General features: G+C 49.6%; 1 protein-coding gene across 2 annotated transcripts in view; it reads right to left on the bottom strand.

Moving 5' to 3' along the window:
- PRDM16 (PR/SET domain 16) overlaps positions 1-22,591 on the bottom strand; it is a 287,456-nt gene that overhangs the window by 15,915 nt on the left and 248,950 nt on the right. For both annotated transcript variants that reach the window (XM_082295866.1, XM_082295867.1), the window contains exons 6-10: positions 17,225-17,423; positions 11,605-11,752; positions 10,104-10,257; positions 4,990-6,391; positions 1,347-1,434 (exon numbers count right to left, since the gene is read on the bottom strand). In XM_082295866.1, the coding sequence (XP_082151992.1) occupies positions 1,347-1,434; positions 4,990-6,391; positions 10,104-10,257; positions 11,605-11,752; positions 17,225-17,423 (1,991 nt within the window). The remainder of the gene's footprint in view (positions 1-1,346; positions 1,435-4,989; positions 6,392-10,103; positions 10,258-11,604; positions 11,753-17,224; positions 17,424-22,591) is intronic.

Here is a 22,591-nt window from a genome sequence, read left to right as displayed (position 1 = left end):
TAGGAAAAGATCCAGGATCCAGAATTCTTAGGAATGCTGGGTCCAGAGAATTGTCACGGCCCCAAGGCTGTCAGAGCTCTCAGACACAGGGTGGGATTGTTGGGGTGCCCTGTGCAGGGCACAGGTTGGACTGGATGATCCTTCCAGCTCAGGATATTCCGTGATTCTGTGATAATACTGGAAAGGGATCTGGTGTTCCAAACCTCCCATACTCTGGAACAAATGCCCCGTGTTCCTTTGCTGTGCCTGGAACACCTGACTGACTGCAGCATGGGAACGGCGCCTCTCCAGATCGAGTGATCTGAGCACAGCGCTCGCCCTATTAAAAATCAGTTATCAGGAAGCTTTGGGCTGGAGTGATTGTAAATTTGAGGCTATTCTGCGTGATAAGCTGTTAGAGATAACCAGACCTTCCAGATCTTTTCACTGCCATGGGAAGAGGACGTGGTCAGGATTTCGGGAACAATGTTAACAACCTTCCACCCAGAGCTTGCTCCTGCTCGGGGTCTGGACGTTTCTCATCATCTCCTTGGGTTGCTTTGCCACGCTCCTCCCTGCTATCAGATTCTTTACAGGCAGATATCCCCACTATTCTAACTCACACAAACACAGGATGTTCCTGGCCAGCCTGTCACCATTATCCAGCCTGGATGAAGGAAAAATCGGGGGAAGTTATTAACCAAACTCTGAGGTTGGTGCGAAACAATGAGGGAACTAAGTTTAGCTGTGAACGCAACCAGGACCCAGCTTTCACAAACCTGCGAGTTATTTATCTAAGGTGGGAAACATTATCAGGGGAGAACAATGCCTGTGAATATAAAGGAGAGCACAATGAGGACCACGGGGCTGGGATCCCAGCCTGGGCACAGCAGGAGGGACGGGGATAGCTGGAGGCTGTCACACGCCTTTGGAGCAGCACGGCTGAACCCACTGCCCGCCACTTCCCCGCACTCCTCGGGATGGAAGAGAGCTTCAGGCAGGTAGAAAATGCTGCTGCCTGGGGGCTGCGCAGTCCTTCTCTAGTTTGTACCGCTTTAGATGACCCCCCCAGGTGTTCCCAGAGGAAAAAACACGCAGGCATTCTGTGAAAGAGGCATTTGGCAGATCCTATGAGCTGCCAGACCTCATCCCTGTTTTTCTGGCAAAAAGAAACAGCAAGGCACAACTGCCATCATCCTCCAACTGTGAATTAAAAGTGTCTGGAAGGAACTGGTAGGAAAATAGTGGAGTTTCCAATCAAGCCCTTGGATGAGGAAGAGTCTGACCCCAGTGATCCCAGGGATCTGTGTGTACCAGCTCCACCTCAGCATTCCATCAGCACGGCACGACAATGTCACTGCTGTTACCTGGGGGTGAAAAAGCAGCGGGGAGGGTCGCAGGTACTTCTCCTTGAGGGCACCCACGGGGTCTGTCACCTTCCGCTTCTCCACCCTGCTGGACAACAACACAGAGGGTTACATACCTCACAGGCAGCCCCACGCAGCCACACCATGCTTAAGTTACACACAAGGTTGTTCTCCTGCTCACACAAATGTCTTCCTCCCCCTTCTTCTGGACGCTACAAATTCTGATGCACAATTACCCCGCTGAAAGTGCTGGAAACAACACAAACAGAAATCCCCTCCTTGGGGCAGTATTTTTGACTAAGGAAACATTTTGCTCCTGCTCTGCTGCAGTGGTTTATAAGCCTCTGCTGTTGTGACATGTCATGGAAAACCCTGCATTTAGAGCAAAATTGTCTGAGCAGGAGAAGCTCAAGAGTCCACAGCAGGCAGCCCCTGCATGGAAAAAAAATTGTCTTTGAGAGTTTGTGTTTATCTGAAGAGTTAACAGTGGGCCAGACTTTGCAGCCCCAAGCGTGCTGAAATCATTAGGTGTTTCATATTTGTTTCCTCCCTCGCAGCTGAGACATAATTTGCATTGAGTTTCTTTGGCAAGCCCATGTGGACGACGGTTTAAAAAGTGAGGGACTGGTGGGAGAATTCTAAAGCGACTCAGAAACCCGAGTTGTTCTGGTATCACCTCAGCCCATTCAAATATTTCATGTTTAAGCACCTGAGATGCAGAATTGACCCTAATGTGAGGCTCCTACTTTTGAAAATACTGGCTTTGCTTCCACAAAATATTCTACTTGCAGGGAAACCCAAGTGTGGAACCACCAAAAAGACAAACTGAGATGTTCTCTGAGGGAAAAAAGTGTTGTGGAAGTAACTCCAACAAACACAGCTGCATCTTTAAACAGCTGGAATTGAGTCCATCCAGCTAAACCAGTAGAAATCCAAGAGTAAGAGTGATTTTAACTACATTAGTCCAGCATAAATTGAGAGCAAATTATTTTAGCTGCATTTCAGCTGATTGGTGTGTGGATCAAATTACCAAAGAGTTTAAAGAAGAGCCCTGCCGAGTGCAGCCAGCGAACTGTGCTTAATCTGAATTTAATTCTTCTTGGGTAGAGGGAAAGAGAAGAGCTGGATTGGAAATGCAGTCAGAATTAAGGGGCTTTGGAAGGGACGTGCTTTTATGGGGCTGAGTTGCCAGAAAAAACCAAAGAAAAGTAAAAAGTTGCTCCCTGAGCCCCCCTGACCAGCACAGCTTTGCTCTCCGTGAGGCACTGAAACATCCAAGGGAACATCCCTGATCCCAGCAGAGCCGTCTGGGGAGAGCCCTGCCTGCTCCACATGCGTAAAACCTGGTGAATTGACAGCACTGCCCCAGCTCTGCCATCTCCCAGCGCCGGGAATGGGAACACAAGGTCCGAACGTCCCCGTCAGAGCCGAATTCCGCAGCGCCCGGAGGATTAAGCCGATCGTTTCGGCCCAGTGCCTGAGAACGTCACCCCCACAGGCCGAGCTAAAAATGCCCCCATTTCAGGCTGTCTGGCTGCATTAAATTATATCACCAGGAGAAAATGTCAAGGATTTAAGTGGCCTTTGGGAGCAAAAAAACGGAGGAGCCAAATGATGTGAGAGAGTCTGATAAAGGGAAGTTTAGAAACAAAATATTTCCATATTTTTCAAGCTGGGACTTGGAAGCTGGGCTGTTTCGCTCATTACATCAGAAGTCTGATTCGCAAGCAACGCCACCGCTGACTTTCTATTTTAACACATGACTAAAACTATGTGCATCCCATGGAATGCAACAAATGATGTCCCCATCCTTCCCTTCCATCTGTCTTCTGGGCCTTTACGGTTTTCCCGAGGCCGCTGTTTTAATTGGCAGCGCCTTTCCCAAGCTGTGTTATTTCAGCATTCCCGCTGAACGTGCCCAGAGGTGGCAGGACCCTACATGGATTCTTTTGCCTTTCTATCCCATTTAGTGATTTTTCTTTTTTTTTCTTCTTTCCAGGAGTACTTTTTACGAACACTGCTCACACCATGCCTGATTTCTCCAGGGGGAGATGGCCACGGTGGGTGCCAGGCAGGGCACAGCACCTCCCTGGCTGGGAGGTGTCCCCATCCCAGATGGCACTGTGCGGGCACGTCACCCCTGAGAGCTGCCAGAGCGAGAGACGCTCGTTTTCAGCACTGAGGGCTCACTAATCCTCATCCCAGCCGACAGCTCCTTGGCCTGGCCAGACACTGACATCACTTTTTCCCACAGTTATCAGCCCTGCGAGAGCGGCCGGCGGTGACATCGGCGCTGTCGTGGTGCTCGCAGCTCTTTGAGCGCCCATCCCGGCGCTGGCACCGTCATACCGCGGTGGCTCTGAGGCTTTCCAGGGCCAGGGACACAGCAGATCCCGCGGGGGAACAGCCATCAACCTTCCAGCAGGCTGGGCACAGCAAGGATCACCACGCATTCAGCACAAGGAATGCAAGGACAAACCGGACAAAACGTTCACCTCCACGAACTGAATCCAGGAGCCCTCCAGGCCAAGCCCACATATCCAAGTGGATGTTGTGGAGCATTTAGACATGGTAATGGCTAATTTAGAGGTGGCAATGTCTAAATCAAACTAGGTCAGGACATGTCTTTTCCCTGGACTTTGCTAAAACCAAACATGCCACGTCCACCTTATGCAAAGGCAACGCCGGATGGGTAACACACAGATCTACTGTCACCCTCACCACAAAGTTTTAATAATGTTCCTTTGGAAACAGGTTTTATAAAAAACTCTCAAGCAGCAAAAGCCCCAAGTCTTCCCTTTTCGCCTCCTCCTGAGCTGATTCCTTCTGGAAGTTTAGCTGGCATTTGGATAACTTCACCCAGCCTGCTCTACACACGCCTTCCATGTTCAGCTCATTCTGACGTAACACATCAGGCCCTCCTCAGAACCATCTGTTCAAGTGACACCAGAAAGGCCTTGTTATCTCCCAAGAAAGATAAATCTGTGAGAAATGTATCCGGGAGAGATCTGGGTAGTAACATGCTACCATGTGTTTACACAGTACTTGTTACTCCAAGAGTAACACATTTCAGCAGGTTGGGTCTGCACCAGCAGCTCCTCGGAAAGAAAAACTCCAAGAAAAGGCATTAGAAAAGGAAAAGGGAGAGAGGGAGGGAGGGAGGGAGGGAGGAAGGGAGGGAGGGAGGGAGGGAGAGAGGAAGAAAGGTGAAGCGGCTCACAAAAGGCCCTCAAGTCAGTCAGTGGGAGAGCTGCATTTCCAGGCTCCCAGGGCTCCTGACTCATTCCCAAGCCATGGGAGCCCGGGGCTCCAAGGCATCTGAACTCTGCATTCTTATCGAATCAAACCTCTGGAATTTCCCCAGCAGAAGTGCCATCTTAGCGATGGCTCGTGGGAGAGTCCTTAAATAGGTCAAGTTTCTTCTTTATCAAAACAAGGATGTGTTCCTCACACATTATGAGGGCTCCTTGCAATTACTCAGCCCTTTCCATTCAGGAGATTCAATGTGTTGAGAAGTACAAACAACTACAGGAGATGTTCACTTTTCTCCCCAACCAACCTGCATCCTCCCCTGCCTCAGGGTGTGGTGTCAGCTGGAAAAGGAGCTGGTTAGGGAAAGGCTTAAGGCAGGGTATGTTAATACCTGTAGATGGGGTCCATGAAAAAGGGCGATGGCTTAGCGTAGTGCAGGGAAGGCTGCTGAGGCAGCTGGGACTGGGAAATCTTAGGTAAGACCTCACTTGCCATCAGCTTCCTCTCCCCATAAATGTGGTTTTTCCGTGGCTCTCTCCCTCCGTTCTGGCTGGCTCGGATGCGGTTGCCAATGCTCAGATCCAGTGGCTGCTCCTCCCCTGAGGACGGGGCTGGGAGGACCTTGGGGGGCGGCAGGATTGGCTTAATCTCTTTTGGCTTCGTGGTGAGATCGAAGGGGGACTCCGAGCTTGTGCCGCCGACTTTGTGGAGGTCCCTGGGTGACTTTGGTTCTGCCTTGACCAGCAAGTTGTGATTGAGGGTCCGCTCCGTGAAAGGGTAGAGGGAGTGGGGGAAATTGGGGAGGAACTGGAAGGGGAACATGGAATGATATGGGAGCGAACCCATCTTTTTCTCCTGCATCCCCATAAAGCCAGGCCCAAAATACTTCTCTGCGATGGAGGCGATAGCTTTAATTGAGTCATTGGCTGCCCCCGTGGTGGGCAGCAGGTGCTCCTCGGGGGGAGGAAAGAAGGAATGCTGAGAATAGAAGAGAGGGATCTCGCTCGTGGCGTTGGTGGAACTGGCAGACACCGAGCTGCTGACGAAATCTGGCTTGGTCTCCATTTGTTTGCTCTTGTCTTTCGTTTTGTCCCTGTCACTCTCCGCGTCACTGTCCAGGTCAGAGCCGGTGCCAGTCGTGGTGTCCAGATCCGTGCCCGTGGTTGTATTGACATCCTCAAAGTCACTGCCATCGGACATGTCACTGTTCCTGGCTTTTAGCTTCTCCAGGTAGGAGTTTTCCAGGCTGCTTTCACATTTCTCCTCCCCTGAAGGGGCCTGGTTGCTGTTGCTCACTGCGGAGATCAGCGGGAGTGCCGGGTTCCCGAGGGGGCTGGGGAGCTTCGCGTCCGGAGTGTGGTTGAGGGGACTTTTGAGCAGTTGCGTGGGTGGTAACAAGGGAGGCCTGGGGTACAGAGAGGGCGGAAAAATCCCCGGGAATCCCGGGGTGAGGGCGGGGAAGGCTGGGGGTGTGGGCGAGAAGGGGAGCCCGCCCGGGTGCGGGCGGGATGGGAAATACTCGTTAAAGCCCAGGCTGGCGTGGTTGAGGTTGGGAGAGGGCTTGGATTTGTCCATCATGGAGGTGGGCGTGAGGGGGAGGCCGGGGGCGAAGATGCCGGCGGGGCTGTAATGGTTCTTGCCCTCGCAGAAGCGCCGGTGCTTGTTGAGGGAGGAGGTAGTGCTGAACATCTGCCCGCAGTCCTTGCACTTGATCTGGGTGCGGCAGTCCGCGTGCATCCGCTTGTGGCGGCACAGGTTGGAGAACTGCGTGTAGGATTTGTGACAGACCTCACCTAAAGCGTCAACAGGAACCAACAACAAAAGCGATATGAAATTAACAGGAAAACGGCAGGGATTCGCCACGGGATTCACCAGCCTCCCTCCTCCGCCCCGTCCCGTCCCGCCTGCTGCAGCCCTGGGGTCTCCCTTCCCTAGAGCAAGAAGGGGGAGAGCAGTGGAACATCACCACCTTTCCCTTTGGATGAAGCCCATCCTGGTGGATCTCTCAAGAAGTTGCTCCACACAAATCTGAGGGGATGTGCTACCTCTGCTCAAAGTTTTGGGGAGCTTTCAGGAAGGATAATCATGGAATCACAGAATGGTTTGGGTGGGAGGGACATGAAGCCCATCTCATCTCGCCCCCTGCCATGGGCAGCGACACCTTCCGCTATCCCAGGTTGTTCCAAGCCCTCTCCAACTGTCCCTGGACTCTTCCAGGGATGGGGCAGCCACAGCTTCTCTGGACCCCCTGTGCCAGGGCCTGCCCATCCTCGCAGGGAACAATCTCTTCTGTATATCCAACCTAAATTGCCCCTCTTTCAGTTTGAATACATTCCCCCTTGTCCTGGCACTCCAAAGTCCCTCTCCAGCTTCCCTGTTGCCCCTTCAGATCCTGGGAGGTGCTGTGAGACTTCCACACAACCTTCTCTTGTCCAGGACGAACAGCTCCAGCTCTCTCAGCCGGGATCCATAGGGAAGATGTTGCAGTCCCCTCACAACTTCACTGCCCTGATCATACATTTTAATGATAACATCTCTTTATCCCAGCTCATCTGCTTCCCATTAGTCCTGGCATGGCAGGAAGCAATGAGGGCTGGAGGGAGAAGAACTCTGCCTCATTTAATCAAACCTGCCCTTCCTGAATGCCCTCAGTGGTACAGAACCCCTCCAGGGGGCTGCTCTATAAATCCCCTGCTAGCCAGGCCTGGGTTCTGCCAGGGCTGGGATCTCTTTTTTTAATCCATTAAATCAGTCCAACACCCCTGCCCTGCTAAGTGAAGCCACATCAGCGTTTTCTTTAACGACCTGTAAATACCAAGCTTTCAAAACATGGATTTTTATGACCCCTTTCACCTCCAGACTTCGCTGCTGTGGAAGGAACAGGGCGAAGTGAGACAAAAATCCCACCCCAAACTTTTCCACACATCAAAACGCTGTGACTTTTTATTATCTGGTGCCTCTTTCGACATGGGAATAAATGTGGTGGTGAATTAACACACTCCTTCCCCCGGGGAACTGCTGTTATCACCCTTTTGTGAGCGGGAAACCGAGACAAAGCAGGGGAAGGACATTGTTTGGGCTTGGAGAGGCAAGGACAGGAATCCAAGTTCGGACACTCCAGCTCAGGGACTGCTCAGAGCTCCTTCCTCCCTCCCTGCTTTACTGATGGGTGCATGTGAGCGTGATTTTCCCTGTATTGTCTCCAAAATCTTTCCTAAATCTTTAGGATTTACTTCAGTGCTTGAGTATCAAATGACTGGCAGGGGAGTATTTCACTAGCAGCTCTGAAAATATCATAATACAATAAATTCTAATTGAAATTCAAAGCAGAAATGTATAAAATTTAATGAATTTGACATTTTAGTTCAGACGAGCACCCCAAAATCCAAAGGAGTGTCACTGAAGGCTCTGGTTTCTGACTGCACTGGAAATTTAGGCTGCACTGTCTGAGAGTTTCATTGTTGGGCCCTGACACAACCCAGAGCTGCAGGGGAAGCACAAACGGAACAAGAAAATCATCACAAGAGTTGCAATGTTTGAACCAATCCTAATTTTTGGCAATCACACTAAAATCTTGGGCCAGGTCTCCTGAACTGCTCTTAGTGCACACACAGGGTTTTATGGCTGTTGTAAGTATTATTTCAGCTACCTTAGACTTGCAAAGAAAGGGTTTATTTGGCTTTTTTACTTCATTATAAAGTGTTTTCTTAAACCCATTTCTTAAACAATATCCAGAGCTCTGAAAGGAAGCACTACTGAATTTATTTTCCATGAAAATTCAGCACTACTGAATTTTATTTCCACGACAGTCTCTTAATTACAACAATCTCTGGTTTCTTTCCAAGGGAATCAGGAATCACCATCCCTGGAATTGCTCGAAAAACCTGTGGATGTGGCACTTGGGGACAAGGTTTAATGGTGAACACAGAGGTGCTGGGTTAAAGGTTGGACTTGACGATCTCAGAGGGCTTTTCCAACTGAACCAATTCCATGATTCCAGGATTCTTCCATTTTTCACCCCGGGAATTGTTGTTCGATATATAAATACTGCACAAAATTCCCTAAAGGGAAGTGCTACAGCCCTGAGAGCTCCCACCATCCTTCTAAAACAGGAAAAATGGAAGATTTCTGTCAGATCCAGCGATTTAGTAATTCCACATGGAACGTCATCTCTTGCCCTTCTGATTTCTGCAGCTATAAAGTCACAGGTTTGGGGTCTTTTGAAAGCCAAATATAATATTTTAAAAAATTAAACACACACACACACACACACAGACCCTTTTCTGCCATTGAACCAGGATAAAAAACCTTCCTGGAGAATCCTGCCTCGTGGATTTGAAGTTGTTAATGGATTCCACGCTGATGGACAAAACAACCTGACATGTCTGACCAGGCAGGATCCCTCTGCAGTTGTTCCACCCGCTGATTTGGTCTGACAACTCCCTAATTCTGATGAGGTGAGAGTGAGGAGATTATGAGGAGAAATCCCTCATCTCCCTGCAGCAATCCTGGGAGTCAAATTATCCCTTTCATGTGCCCAGTGAAAGATTGCAGCAAAATGAGCAAGAGGAGGGGTTCTTCTTCCTCTGCTGACACCCAGCTGCTTATCTCAGGACACTGATTATCTCGGGACATTAATGAAATGAGTCTCCCAGGATATTCCTGCATGCTGTTCCCATTATACCAACAGGGAAAAAAAGGCAGGAGTGGGTTCAGTGGCTTCCCTGCCGTAACATCAAAGCCTGGAATCAAACCCAGATCCCGGCCCGTGCCTGAACGACGTGTTCTGAAGTGTCAGGAAGTGATCCCTGAAGTTCCTGGAGCTTTGTTGTGACACCATGCACCTCCCTGCACAGTTATCCAAACAGAGGGTGCTGTGTCAATTAAAAAAATATACAGCCCTGGGAATGACAGGGAATGAGATGGGTGGCTCTCCAGGGAAAATGCCCTTCTGGAAATATCCCAGCGAGGAGAGCACTGAGGACACAGTTCATCTGCTGTTTGTTTGGCTCCCAGCATTATCGAGATGAAACACGCAGAAAATAAAGAAGAAAAAACCTTCTTTGTAAAAAACACCTTCTCATGTCTGATTATTCCAAGTTCTTTACAAAGGCTCCAGGATTTGAGGCACCCCTGTAAAACATTTCGATCAGGCTGAGCCAGCTATTTATTTATGTCACCAACAGGAGCATTCAAAAACGATTATGGCAAAAAGAGAAGAGAGAAAGAAAAGATATGAGAAAATGGCATCGCTGTGACCGCTGAGAGACTCAGCTTTTAACTTGTCAAGAAAGTCAAAAACTGCCACGAATGTTTGCTGAAAAAACAGGGAGCATGCAAAAAAAAAAAAAAAAAAAAAAAAAGAAAGAAAAAGAAGAAAAAAGAATTCATCTTATGCTCTGAGCTATAAAATTACAGCGGCCAGGGATGGGAGGGCTGGGGGGCCTCTGCAGGATCCCTGCAATTACAGCCAGCGCCGGGCTGGTGATGGCCGTGACAACTTACATATGAAAGGTTTGACAGTGCTGTGGATGTGCTTGTGCTGCTTGAGGCCCGAGGAGGTGGCGAAGGTCTTGCCGCAGTCGGGGCAGGCGTGGGCCCGTGCGCCCACGTGCTGCGAGCGGATGTGCCGCTGGAGGTTGCTGGGGTCCGTAAACACCTGCGGGGGAAAAACGCCTTCAGGAGGTGGGGGAAAGCAGGAGGAGAAGAGCCTACATGGGAAAACCTGATTTTGTTCGGTTTTTGTCACTGCTGCTCGTGGCATGAGGAGCGCGGGGTGGACAGGTGAGAACGGGTCATGGAAGAGCTCCGTTCGTGCCCTGCCAGGCTGTGGCACCTCCCTGGGTGTGTGGTGCTCACGGTTTGGCAGGTGTGTGGCACCTCCCTGAGCGTGTGGTGCTCATGGTTTGGCAGGTGTGTGGCACCTCCCTGAGCGTGTGGTGCTCATGGTTTGGCAGGTGTGTGGCACCTCCCTGAGCGTGTGGTGCTCATGGTTTGGCAGGTGTGTGGCACCTCCCTGAGTGTGTGGTGCTCATGGTTTGGCAGGTGTGTGGCACCTCCCTGAGCATGTGGTGCTCATGGTTTGGCAGGTGTGTGGCACCTCCCTGAGCATGTGGTGCTCATGGTTTGGCAGGTGTGTGGCACCTCCCTGAGCATGTGGTGCTCACGGTTTGGCAGGTGTGTGGCACCTCCCTGAGCGTGTGGTGCTCATGGTTTGGCAGGTGTGTGGCACCTCCCTGAGCATGTGGTGCTCATGGTTTGGCAGGTGTGTGGCACCTCCCTGGGTGTGTGGTGCTCATGGTTTGGCAGGTGTGTGGCACCTCCCTGAGTGTGTGGTGCTCACAGTTTGGCAGGTGTGTGGCACCTCCCCGAGCATGTGGTGCTCTTGGTCGAACAGGTCTTTGCTCACCCACAGCCCTCACCGCCAAAGGAGAGTGGGTCGGGACAGGGCTGAGATCCACACCCCCAGTGGGATGCCCAGGACACTGAGGACACCTCTTCTCCCTGGGACAGGGACAGCGGGGTCACCTCTCCCTCTGTCACCCTGCTCTGGGCCAGTATGGGCCACCCATCCCCTGCAGCCCTTCCCCAGGTCTCAGTGTCCCTTTCCAGGTGAAGCCCCCCATGGATATTGTGTCCACCACTCCTTTCCCCAGATCCCAGTGTCCCTTTCCAGGTGAATCCCCCCATGGAAACTGCCCTATGCTCCCTCCCCAGATCCGAGCACCCACTCCTAGGTGAAGCCCCCCACGGACACGGTCTCCTGCACCCCCAGATCCTAGCACCCACTCCTAGGTGAAGCCCCCACGGACACTGTGTCCTGCATGCCTTCCCCTGGGTCCCAGTGCCGTCCCCCAGATGAAGCCCCCATGGACATTGTCACCTGCACCCTTTTCCCCAGCTCCCAGTGCCCTGTCCCACATAATGCCCCCCATGGGCACTGTGTCCTGCACCCCCAGGTCCCAGCACCCCCCCAGGTGAAGCCCCCCAGGTGTCCTCACTGTACCTTAACACAGTTTTCACATTCAAACCGTTTCCCACTGTCGTGAGACATCTGGTGACGAATCAGGTTGGATTTCCAGTTGAAAGCCTTGGGACACTGGTCACACTTGTACTCCCTCTCCTCGGTGTGGATCACCATGTGCTGCTCCAGGCTGGGAAAGAGAGACAGGCTGACCTCCGGGCCACCCAAACCAGGCAGGTCTGAGACCCAGAGAGGTGACAGAGATGGTGACAGAGAACCAGCTGTGGGGCCTGGGGGGTTTCCAGTTACCTGGTGCCTCAGAGCAGGAAGGGAGAAGCTCATGGACTGTGAGAAGGGCACTGACACGCAAAAACCATTTGATGTTTTTGATATTTATCTCACTGGTGGAAGATGCCCTGTTCTGTCTCAAAACGACTATGTGTTTTACGCTATTTCTTATTAATATCTGAGTCCATTCTCCAGGGGGAAAAGGTTCATTTTACCCAGACCTGACCCTGCAGGTTCCTGAGGGGAAAAATGGACACTTTGTGACCAAAACTTCTGTGGTATCTGCCTGGGGAAAGAAAAGATATTTGCTACTGCTGCTGCTGCTGAGACTCTCACGTGTCCATTTTCACGGGCACCAGGCCCACGGCTTCCCAGAACACAGGGACTCAGCATTGGGAAGAAACATGATAAGGTGCAAACACGTTTCACTTCTAAATGTCAGACATCTTTGATTACTTCACTCAGCAATTTCGCCTTCTGCCAACTGGCAGCGCCTCCTGGACCGGGGGGATGATGGCAATCCCGAGTGGCTGCTGGCACAGGGCCACGGCAGGGGTGGCACATGGTGCTCCAGTGCCCTGTGCCATGGGAAACCTGCACATCCCAGGCCAGGAATCCTGCACCTCTCAGCCCTTAAACCCTGCACATCCCAGGCCAGGAATCCTGCACATCTCAGGCCAGGAATCCTGCACATCTCAGCCCTTAAATCCTGCACATCTCAGCCCTTAAACCCTGCACATCTCAGGCCTTAAACCCTGCACATCTCAGCCCTTAAACCCTGCACATCTCAGCCCTTAAACCCTGCACATCTCAGGCTAGGAATCCTGTTTCTCTCAGGCCAGAAATCCTGCTCCTCTCAAGCCAGGAATCCTGCTCTTCTTAGGTTGAGAATCCTGCACATCTCAGACAGAAATCCTGCACATCTCAGCCCTTAAACCCTGCTTATCTGATGCCAGAAATCCTGCATCTCTCCAGCTAGGAATCCTGCATCTCTCATACTGGGATTTCTACGTCTCTCATGCTGGGAATCCTGCACCTCTCATGCCGGGAATCCTGCACATCCCAGGCCAGGAATCCTGCAGTTTTCAGGCCAGGAATCCACTTCCTTTCAGTCTGGGAATCCTGCACCTGTCAGAAAGAAATCCTTCATCTCTCATGCTGGGAATCTGTACATCTCAGCCCTTATATCCTGCATACCTAATGCCAGGAATCCTGCTCCTCTTAGCCAGGAATCCTGCATCTCAGGCTGGGAATCCTGCACATCTGAGGCCAGATATCCTGTTTCTCTCAGGCCAGAAATACTCCACATCTCAGCCCTTAAATCCTGCACCTCTCAGGCAGAAATCCTGTTGCTTTCAGGTCAGGAATCCTGCAGTTTTCAGGTCAGGAATCCACTTCCTTTCAGGCTGGGAATCCTGCACCTGTCAGACAGAAATCCTGCATCTCTCATGCTGGGAATCCTGCACATCTCAGGCCAGGAATCTCGTTTCTCTCAGGCCAGGAATCTTGCACCTTTCAGACCAGAAATCTGGCTCCTCTCAGGCCAGGAATCCTGCTTATCTTGGGCCAGGAATCCAGTTTCTCTGAGGCTGGGAATCCAGCACCTCTCAGGCAGAAATCCTGCTCCTCTCAGCTCATATCCTGCATATCTGATGCCAGGAATCCTGCTCCTCTTAGCCAGAAATCCGTCATCTCTCCAGCCAGGAATCCTGCATCTCAGGCTGGGAATCCTGAACATCTCAGGCTGGGAATCCTGAACATCTGAGGTCAGAAATCCTGCTCCTCTCAGGCCTGAAATTCTGCACATTTCAGGCCAGGAATCCTGCATCTCTCTGGTCAGGGATTCTGCACCTCTCAGCCCTTAAATCCTGCATCTCTGAGGCCAGGAATCCCAGACATCTCAGGCTGGGAATCCCACCCCTCTGAAGCTGGGAGTCTTGCATCTCTCAGCCAGAAATCCTGCACATCCCAGGCCGGGAATCCTGCACATCCCAGGCCGGGAATCCTGCACATCCCAGGCCGGGAATCCTGCTCCTCTGTGGCCAGGAATCCTGAACATCTCAGGCCAGGAATCCTGCACATCTCAGGCCAGGAATCCTGCACATCTCAGGCCAGGAATCCTGAACATCTCAGGCCAGGAATCCTGCACATCTCAGGCCAGGAATCCTGCACATCTCAGGCTGGGAATCCTGCTCCTCTGTGGCCAGGAATCCTGCACATCTCAGGCCAGGAATCCTGCACATCTCAGGCCAGGAATCCTGCACATCTCAGGCTGGGAATCCTGCTCCTCTATGGCCAGGAATCCTGCACATCTCAGGCCAGCAATCCCACACCTCTCAGCCAGAAATCCTGCACACCTCATGCCAGCCCTGAGAAACAAGGGAAGGAAATCTGCATCCTTTGCTTCCTTTGGGATAAGTGAACAGGAGTTACAAACACTCCTCTGTGAATTCCAACAAAGACCAGCTTGCATGGAATCTGCTCCTGCCTGACACCCCTACACGTGGTTATCAAACCATTCCCACAGAACTTTAAAGCATGGCTGTATTTTTACAGAAACATTAAAGCTGAACTGGCAGTGAATCCTGCCAGTCTTCATTAAATGCCACAGGGAAGATACTCCCTGGGTGTTTCCAGAGAGCCTGAGGGGTTCAGGATCCCAGGAATTGCTCAGCCTTGGCCACTCAACACCAAAACTCCTCAGCACCAGCCCTGCTCCCAGCCAGATAATTCATATTCATGGCATGCCCCTCATAAACTGCCAACCCTCTCATTTTAAAGCGGCAATATTCATTTTGCTCAAGAAATGGTGCTCTCAAAAAGACCAGATTTTTTTACACACACAAAGTATCACAAACCTTTCAGATGCACATCCAAAAATACTCTCCTGTTAACTGTGATTTATGAGTTTATTTTGGAGCAAATATGGACAAACTAATGTGCTGTTTAGAGGCAAGTACCTACTGGGATTAGCAAAACATTTATTTATTTAGTCAGCTGCTAAATTCTCAATTTCAGGTCCCCAGTGGCATCCTTGATTTCATCTGTATTAACTTTGAAAAATTCTAAGACCATCCAGGCACTCTGAGCAGGTTTATTTTGTGTTTTAGTGACTTTAAACTTGGCAGATTAATGGGAAAGAGACAGAAGTGGACATTTCCTTCCCACCCCACCAATCCACCAGCGTGTCAAAGGCTGAACGGGGATGCTGCTGACTCTCTTTTCCCTTGTCAAAAAAAATCAGCTTTATATTACTTATCCTAAAATATTGGGTCTAAAAGGCAAAAAACCCAAGGCCACATTGCCAGTCAAGACCCCCAGGGAGCCAGGACTACACAGAGGGTACAGATAGGATACAACACACACATTTTAAAAGGTTAATTCCTAATTAACATGAAAATTAGAGAGCGCTGGAAGCTAAAGAGGAGAGAGTTCCTGACACCAGCAGATAAAAGAACTGGAATTTTTACTAAAATCCAAACCACTGAAAACATTTGAAGGAAGTTCTCCTTGTCTTGTCAGGTAAAAAAAGGAAGAAAATTGGAGGCTCTTATTTCTGATGGAGAGCAGCCAATGCAGAGACACAAGGTGAGGGGGAAAGATGCCCCTTTGGGCTAAGAGGATCCCACACAGGATCCATCCCAGCTTCCACAGCTCCCAGGCTCTTTTCCATGCAGATACAGGGAATGCTCTTTAGGCTTCACCTTCCTCTACATTTTTTTAAATCGATTTTTTTTTTCCTGACTTCCTCACCCAGATCAAAATATCATCAATACTTTCAAAGAGCTGAAAGTATCACTGTAATGAAGTTCAAAGTGACAAATGCAGGTTTTTAAATGCTAAACTGAACTGAAGCAGGCTTGACACGGGCTTTAACCTCGAGGTTTTTGCTCTGCTCAGGCAGAGCCTGACAGGGGATTGCCCATTCTCACAGTTTTATAACAAATCTTGTGGTGCACGGGGTTTGTTCACCCAAGAAGGCAAAAGAAATGAGTAAGTGAGAACTTCAGCCTCCGGTAAACACAGAAAACTCTGCTTTTATAGAATTTTATAAAGGCTTTTATCAAGGCTTAGGATGCAAATAAACACAATCTTAGAGTGATTAAAACAACCCCTCAACTTTTAAAGCTGGCTCCTAATATTTAACTGTTTGAGTCTCGCTTTGCCAATGAATTAGAGACTCAAAGATGGCTGTGTTAAAGCTGCATTTCATTACTACCACATTCTGCTTAAAAAATGCAGATTTTCAGCTAAAACCTGAGTTAAAATATTTTCCCATTTAAAGAGAAGTTTAATTTTTCTTTAGAGTAACCATATAATCATAATAATAACTGAATAATTGTGGAAAAAAAAATGAGCTGGAGAATATCCGATCTTTTTTTTTCCCTTTTCACATGGCTGTCACAAGGACATTTGGTGGACACAAAATTAAAAATTTGATTGGAATAGGATTTTTTAATTGTTCCTGCCAGATCAAATAGGAGCTGGTGACCACATTAAGAGTTCCTAGGGCATCAACAGCTCTTTAAACCCACTGATCTCAAACATCCAAGAATTAAATTTAAAAGAACACTTCATGCACATTTTTACTGAACTCATGTTGGTGTTTTTTTCCTCAGAAGCAGAGCACAGGAGAGTAGATGGTGGAAAGGTCCCACCCAGCTCTCTCAGAAAACGACCCTTAAACTTCCCACCAACAACCCTTGGGTGCTTCTACCAACGAGCAATGAAAAGCACGAGGTGAAATAAAACACTGCCCAACAGCTACAAAGGGTCCCAAAGGGAGCATTCCTAAACCTTGTAAGGAAAGGAGAGGTTTCTATGGAGAAAGGAAAGGTTGATCCCCAAAGGAACATTCCCAAAGCCTGTGGAGGGAGGAAAGGTGTCAATGGAGGAAGGAAAGGTTTCTTTGGAGAAAGGAAAGGTTGATCCCAAAAGGAACATCCCTAAACCCTATGGAGGAAGGAGAGGTTTCTATGGAGGAAGGAAAGGTTGATCCCAAAAGGAACATTCCCAAAGCCTTTGGAGGAAGGAGAGGTTTCTATGGAGAAAGGAAAGGTTGATCCCAAAAGAAACATTCTCAAAGCCTATGGAGGAAGGAAAGATTGATCCCAAAAGAAACATTCTCAAAGCCTATGGAGGAAGGAAAGGTTGATCCCAAAAGGAACATCCCTAAACCCTATGGAGGAAGGAGAGGTTTCTATGGAGAAAGGAAAGGTTGATCCTGAAAGGAACATTCCCAAAGCCTGTGGAGGAAGGAGAGGTTTCTATGGAGGAAGGAAAGGTTGATCCCTACAGTCTTCCCCAGCCGCCCATCATCCCCCTTTGGCTGGGACAGAGAGGGGAGGCCAGAGGAGGCTCTGGCTGTCTGTACCTGTATTTATTGGGGAACATCCTCTCGCAGTCCTTGCACTCGTGGACCTGTCCATCTCCGAGGCCTTCCTGCTTGATCTCGTCACTGAGGCTCTCGTACAGGGCCCCCACGGCACTGCAGCCGTACTTCTTGTGGCGCCGCAGGTCCAGCTTGGACTGGAACAGCTCATCGCAGTCCTCGCAGCGGAACGAGGGCTCCTCTGCAACACACACAGCAGCCCATGGTCAGCCCTGCCCCGGGAAACCCAACCAGCCTGGGTTGTTGTACCCAGAGAGGAGGCAAAGCTCCCCGAGTCCAGCAAACAAACAGAGAGTGAATTTGCAAGTGAGAGGGGAGAGAACCCAAGGGAGGCTGTGCCAGCAGCTGCTTTCACTTTGAGCATTAAGAGAAAAAAAAAAATAGATCACACAACCAGAGGAGATCTTGTTTGCTTTGTGTCTTGGCCTCTGCTGGGATGGAGAGACCCACAGGGAGTGGGAGATGCACAAAATTCTGGGCTCATTCCGAGTGCTGCGCTCGTCTGCAAGGAGGGGTTTTGAAATTATGAACGAGTGTTTCCTCAAAAGGGGCTGCCAGGGAAAAAGGAACAAGCCAGACTCGAATAAACACAGATAGTGGGAAAAGCAAACTGCCCTAGCACAAACCTGGAGAAGCCTCTTTCCAAGAAATTGCTGTCTAATGTTCGCCTCTTAAGTTTCCACTGCAGGAGCTCAGGGCTCCATCAGCCCAAGGAGTCCCAGCCCAGAGCACCATGGAGGGAAGAGCAGCGAGCCAAAGGCTTTGTTGCTGTGCTCTTTGCTTTTTTTTGCTTTTTTTTTTTAAAAAAAAAAAGTTCTAATGCACATAATAAATTACTGCAGTCAAGGTCAAACAAATTAAAAAGAGGGCAGCTATTATTAAGTTTACAAGGCAGCATCCTGACCATGGTGCCAAGCCAAACAATCAGCTCCAAGCTGTAAATTTTCCAGGAGAACAAGCTCTGCGAGGGAGTCGGGATAGCTCTGGGTTTCTCCACCCTGCAACAGAAGCTTTCCAGCCCCCACTGAGTCACCGGAGCCGCGTTTCCCTGTCCTCCCCTACCCTCTTCCTCCACGCTCTGCTTCGTGTTCAGTGTGCTTCTCTTTTTCTGATGACTTTACTCCCAGAAGGAACAGCCTGTGGTGAGTGCCTCAGCTCCGAAGGGGGAGTGGGAATATTCTGAGAGCTGCACCCAAAGGCGGTGCTGTGACGGAGCTGATCCATCCCCGCTCTGGGGAGAGGAGATGTTGGGGTGGGATGTGGCCATGCTCATCTTCTCCAGGCAAAATCTGCAACCCCTGAGCAAACCTTTGCTTTGAAGTCCCCCCCTGCACTTGTTTACGCCAAATTTTGCAACCACTTAAGCTGAGCTTTAAGGCCTGGAACGGTGTTTTATATAAATCAGGGTTAATTTTGTTCCGAATGTGGCAGGAGTGGAAGCACAGGCGGTGTCACACCCAGATGCCACCGTGCTCCCACCTGGGCACTCACCTCCTATCTCCCTTCCTCTGCTTAAACCTGAGGTTAAAACTGAGCAAGGCAAGGTCCCAGAGGCTGCAGCAGCAGCGATGTGGGCAGAGGAAACCCTCTGCACGCTCTGCACACCTACACAGAAAGTATTGACATGGGAAAAGTCAGACCCAGCTGAAAAAGAAAGTATCACCAAAGCTCAGCCAGCACAGCCTTGCTGGGCATCCCAGCAGCCTGCCCAGGGCTCCCAGAGCCACCCACACTGGGCACAGATAATCCCACAGCACCCACAGGGCTGCAGGAGCATCTCCTGAGCTGCACAAGAGAGGGCTGCAAAAAGAAATAAAATCCAGCAGGTCAGCAAAGGGATTTTGATTAAAAAAGGAGAGCCAAGGGAAGAAAATACCCAAGTGTTCTCATTTCAGCTCGTTTTGGGAGTTTATGCATTCTGAAATTGCTGCCAGCAGCCTCAGCATGAGGGGGTCAGGCCCTGCTCTGCTCCTCACAGAAATTCTCTTTATTGGCATTTTGTAGACCAGGACCAGTGTGTATCTCATTTGTTTTATGTCCCTGGGGAGGGAAACCTGGAAATCAGGACACCAATAAGAGCAGAATGGAGAGACTGTGCATCACCTACCATTAAAATAACCCAAACTACTTTTGGGGAGAGGGAGAGGGAGAGGGAGAGGGAGAGGGAGAGGGAGAGGGAGAGGGAGAGGGAGAGGGAGAGGGAGAGGGAGAGGGAGAGGGAGAGGGAGAGGGAGAGGGAGAGGGAGAAGGAGAAGGAGAAGGAGGAGGAGGAGGAGGAGGAGGAGGAGGAGGAGGAGGAGGAGGAGAAGGAGAAGGAGAAGGAGAAGGAGAAGGAGAAGGAGAAGGAGAAGGAGAAGGAGAAGGAGAAGGAGAAGGAGAAGGAGAAGGAGAAGGAGAAGGAGAAGGAGAAGGAGAAGGAGAAGGAGAAGGAGAAGGAGAAGGAGAAGGAGAAGGAGAAGGAGAAGGTAGCATCAAACTCTGGAGATGTGGAACTGCTCTGGTGAGGTGTTCCTCTACCTCAGAGCCAATGTTTCCCCTCTTTGCTCTCCTGTCAATGCAGCAGTGGCTTAACTGGGAAGGAATTTTTGGAGGAGCATCAGAAATCCTCCAGTCTGGGAAGCCCCAGGTCCCTTCACCTCTTAACAAGCTCCTACCAAACTCCCAGCATCCCTCAAGCTCCACCTGGCAAATCCCCAGCCGTGGAAACACTTGGAATGAAGGAAACAGGGTTTTTTTTCCCCTTTCTTTTGACTTCAGAGAAAACTCAACAAAATTCCTTCCACAACGCCAGGTGGAATTCTTCCTGCTCCAGTTTGAGATTTACATGATTAATTGCAGCTTATTTCACCCAAACTCTCCTCTAGGAAGCAGAAATCCTCTCTGGGTTTGGAAAAGCAGCTGTGGAGAATAATTTCCTCCATACTAAAGCTGGGTATCTTCCTCCCCTCCCACAGCACAGCCCTGCCTGCTCTTACCAATGACAACGAGACGTTTCTGTCCTTGCTGTGATCTTACAGAGCAGGGAAAGAGGTGAAATATGTTAATAGCCTCAAGAATATTTTGGAGAAGACATTTTGCTTCTCGTTCTCCTTGTCCTTTGCCAGGCCTCACCCAAATCACGCACGATACAAGAGGACATCAAACACAGCAGCTTTTCCACAGGTGGAAGAGATGGAGGATAGGAAAAGCAATTCCTGTGCTTGAGAGTATCTGAGTTAGGAAAAAGAAATTTGTATTGAATGGAGACTTAGAGAGCTGACAAAAATGTGATTAAAAGCCTTGTAGCCATGTGGTATTCATGTTGCCCCTGGCTGTAAATCCTGTTTTGATGCTCAGGCAGGCTAAAGAGAGGAAAAACTGTTCAGGTGGAGAGCAGGTGTGGCTGCCCCATCCCTGACAGTGTCCAAGGCCAGGCTGGATGGGGCTTGGAGCAGCCTGGGATGGTAGGAGGTGTCCCTGCCCATGGCAGGGGGTGGAATGAGACGATCCTTCCCTTCCAGCCCAAACCATTCCAGGATAACAAATCCATATCCAACCCCCGTCCTTCCGGCATTCCCAGTTCTGAGCTCCAGCAGATCCCAGACCAGACTCCTCCATAAATACCCTGCAGGGAAGGACCCGACCCGCAGGCTTAGGGCCAGCCCAGCCCCCTGTAAAACCGAAACCTCAACCACCACGGAGGCTCAGGGCTGAACTGAGACCCGGCATCGATTTTGTGCCTAAATCAGACACCCACGCTGCAGACTCCAGGTTCGTTCAAGTGTTCCTTTTTTTCCCCCCTGTAAGTACCAAAATTAAAAAGGTCGCCCTTCAAAACAAGTTCTCGTTGAAGTTTTCTCCTCTCTTTAAGCACCACGAACGCAAACACTGCCCTTCACCAAGGTAACTGCCGCGGAGTGTGACAGGGAGAAGGGGCTGCAAAGAAAAGAACAGCCCCAGTTACACCGAAATTGCTGCCTGTTCTCTGTGTCTGTTTGTCAGATCTGTGGTTAAATGTGCCTATCTGAAGTTCCATCAGCAACACTCAGGACAAAGCAGGAATGTAACAGAAAAATAAATCAGTGCCTAATAGCTTTCAGAGAAACCAAGGGGAACGCAATTATGTGGCATCTACATGCTAATCTACCAGACTCGAATCTCAAAGGAGTTCAAGTGCCCTACTCAAAATTCCTGCAGTGATAAGGGGTCTGCTGTGTTTGGCTGGGGTTGGGAGGAAAGATTTTTATGATAATTATCTTTGTGTGGAACAATTTTGCATTTTCTCTCCCGTTAATTCCGAAGTGAGCTGGGGGTGCGAGGCAGCAGGGAGATAGCCCCGCTGAAAGTAAAAAGTATTAAGGAGTCAAATATTTAATGTTGGCCTGGCATAATTTGACAGCAATTATGCAGCAAAAGCACTAGACGTTACCAGGAAGATCCAGATAAATGTTCCATAATGACAGAGATGGAAAACAAGGAGCACTTTTTGCTTGTTCACATAAAAGCCTGTTAGAAACTGAAACGCAGAACAGCGGTGAGTTTTCATTCAGATTTCTCCTTGACATCAAAAAAAAAAGGGTACAGAAATTATTCATCTCTGAGTGTTGGTCTTGAGGAAATAATTAACTTTTTTTGGGGAGGGAGAGCACTGAAAAAATAATCCCAAACTTGATATGAGTGAGGGAGTAAATACCACACTGCACCCCCAGCTCGTCAGCAAATGAGATTCCAGCAGCAAAAATCCTCAACTATTTCTAGAAATATTTGAAACTAATTGTTCATATCCTTTTAAAGGATTTCACTGCAAATTCGAATCAGAAATTATATTCATGTACAGGTAAAAGAAAAGAAATGTATTGTGGGATGCCCAGAGAGAACTCCAAATTCATAAATTAATTTTGTGGAGTGTTATTTCCAACTCATAGTTTAAAAACACCTGGTAAACGAGGATGTATTTGTAGAAATAAATCACTGAATAATGATGTTGGGCACATCCTTCCTTGTTTTCCTCAGAGATCAGTTTCCTGCTCAGTGTCTGTAGTGTCAGAGAATAGGATGAATATGGGAAAAAGCATCCTAAAGGAGGAAAATCAGTGCTGGGAGCACTCTCAGATTTCCAGAACACCCCGTGTGTGTGTCCTGCTACCTGCTCACAGCTGTGGCAGGGATGAGGATGTCTTTATTCCAGCAATAATAATTATAGTGAGGACTCTTCTACTCCCTGCCTGCATCCCCCTTTTCCAGATTCCCTAAATCTCTGCAGAGCCGTGTTTTCCCAGCCTTGGGATGCTTTGGCCATTTTTATTACACCCAAAGGCACCTGGCAATCCTGGGGGTGGAAAAGGCTCCTCTGATCATATCCAAACCCAC

The sequence above is a fragment of the Coloeus monedula genome (genome assembly GCF_965178545.1).
Source record: "Coloeus monedula genome assembly, chromosome: 22".
NCBI lineage: Eukaryota > Metazoa > Chordata > Aves > Passeriformes > Corvidae > Coloeus > Coloeus monedula.
This window is presented reverse-complemented; position numbering and strand designations above follow the sequence as displayed.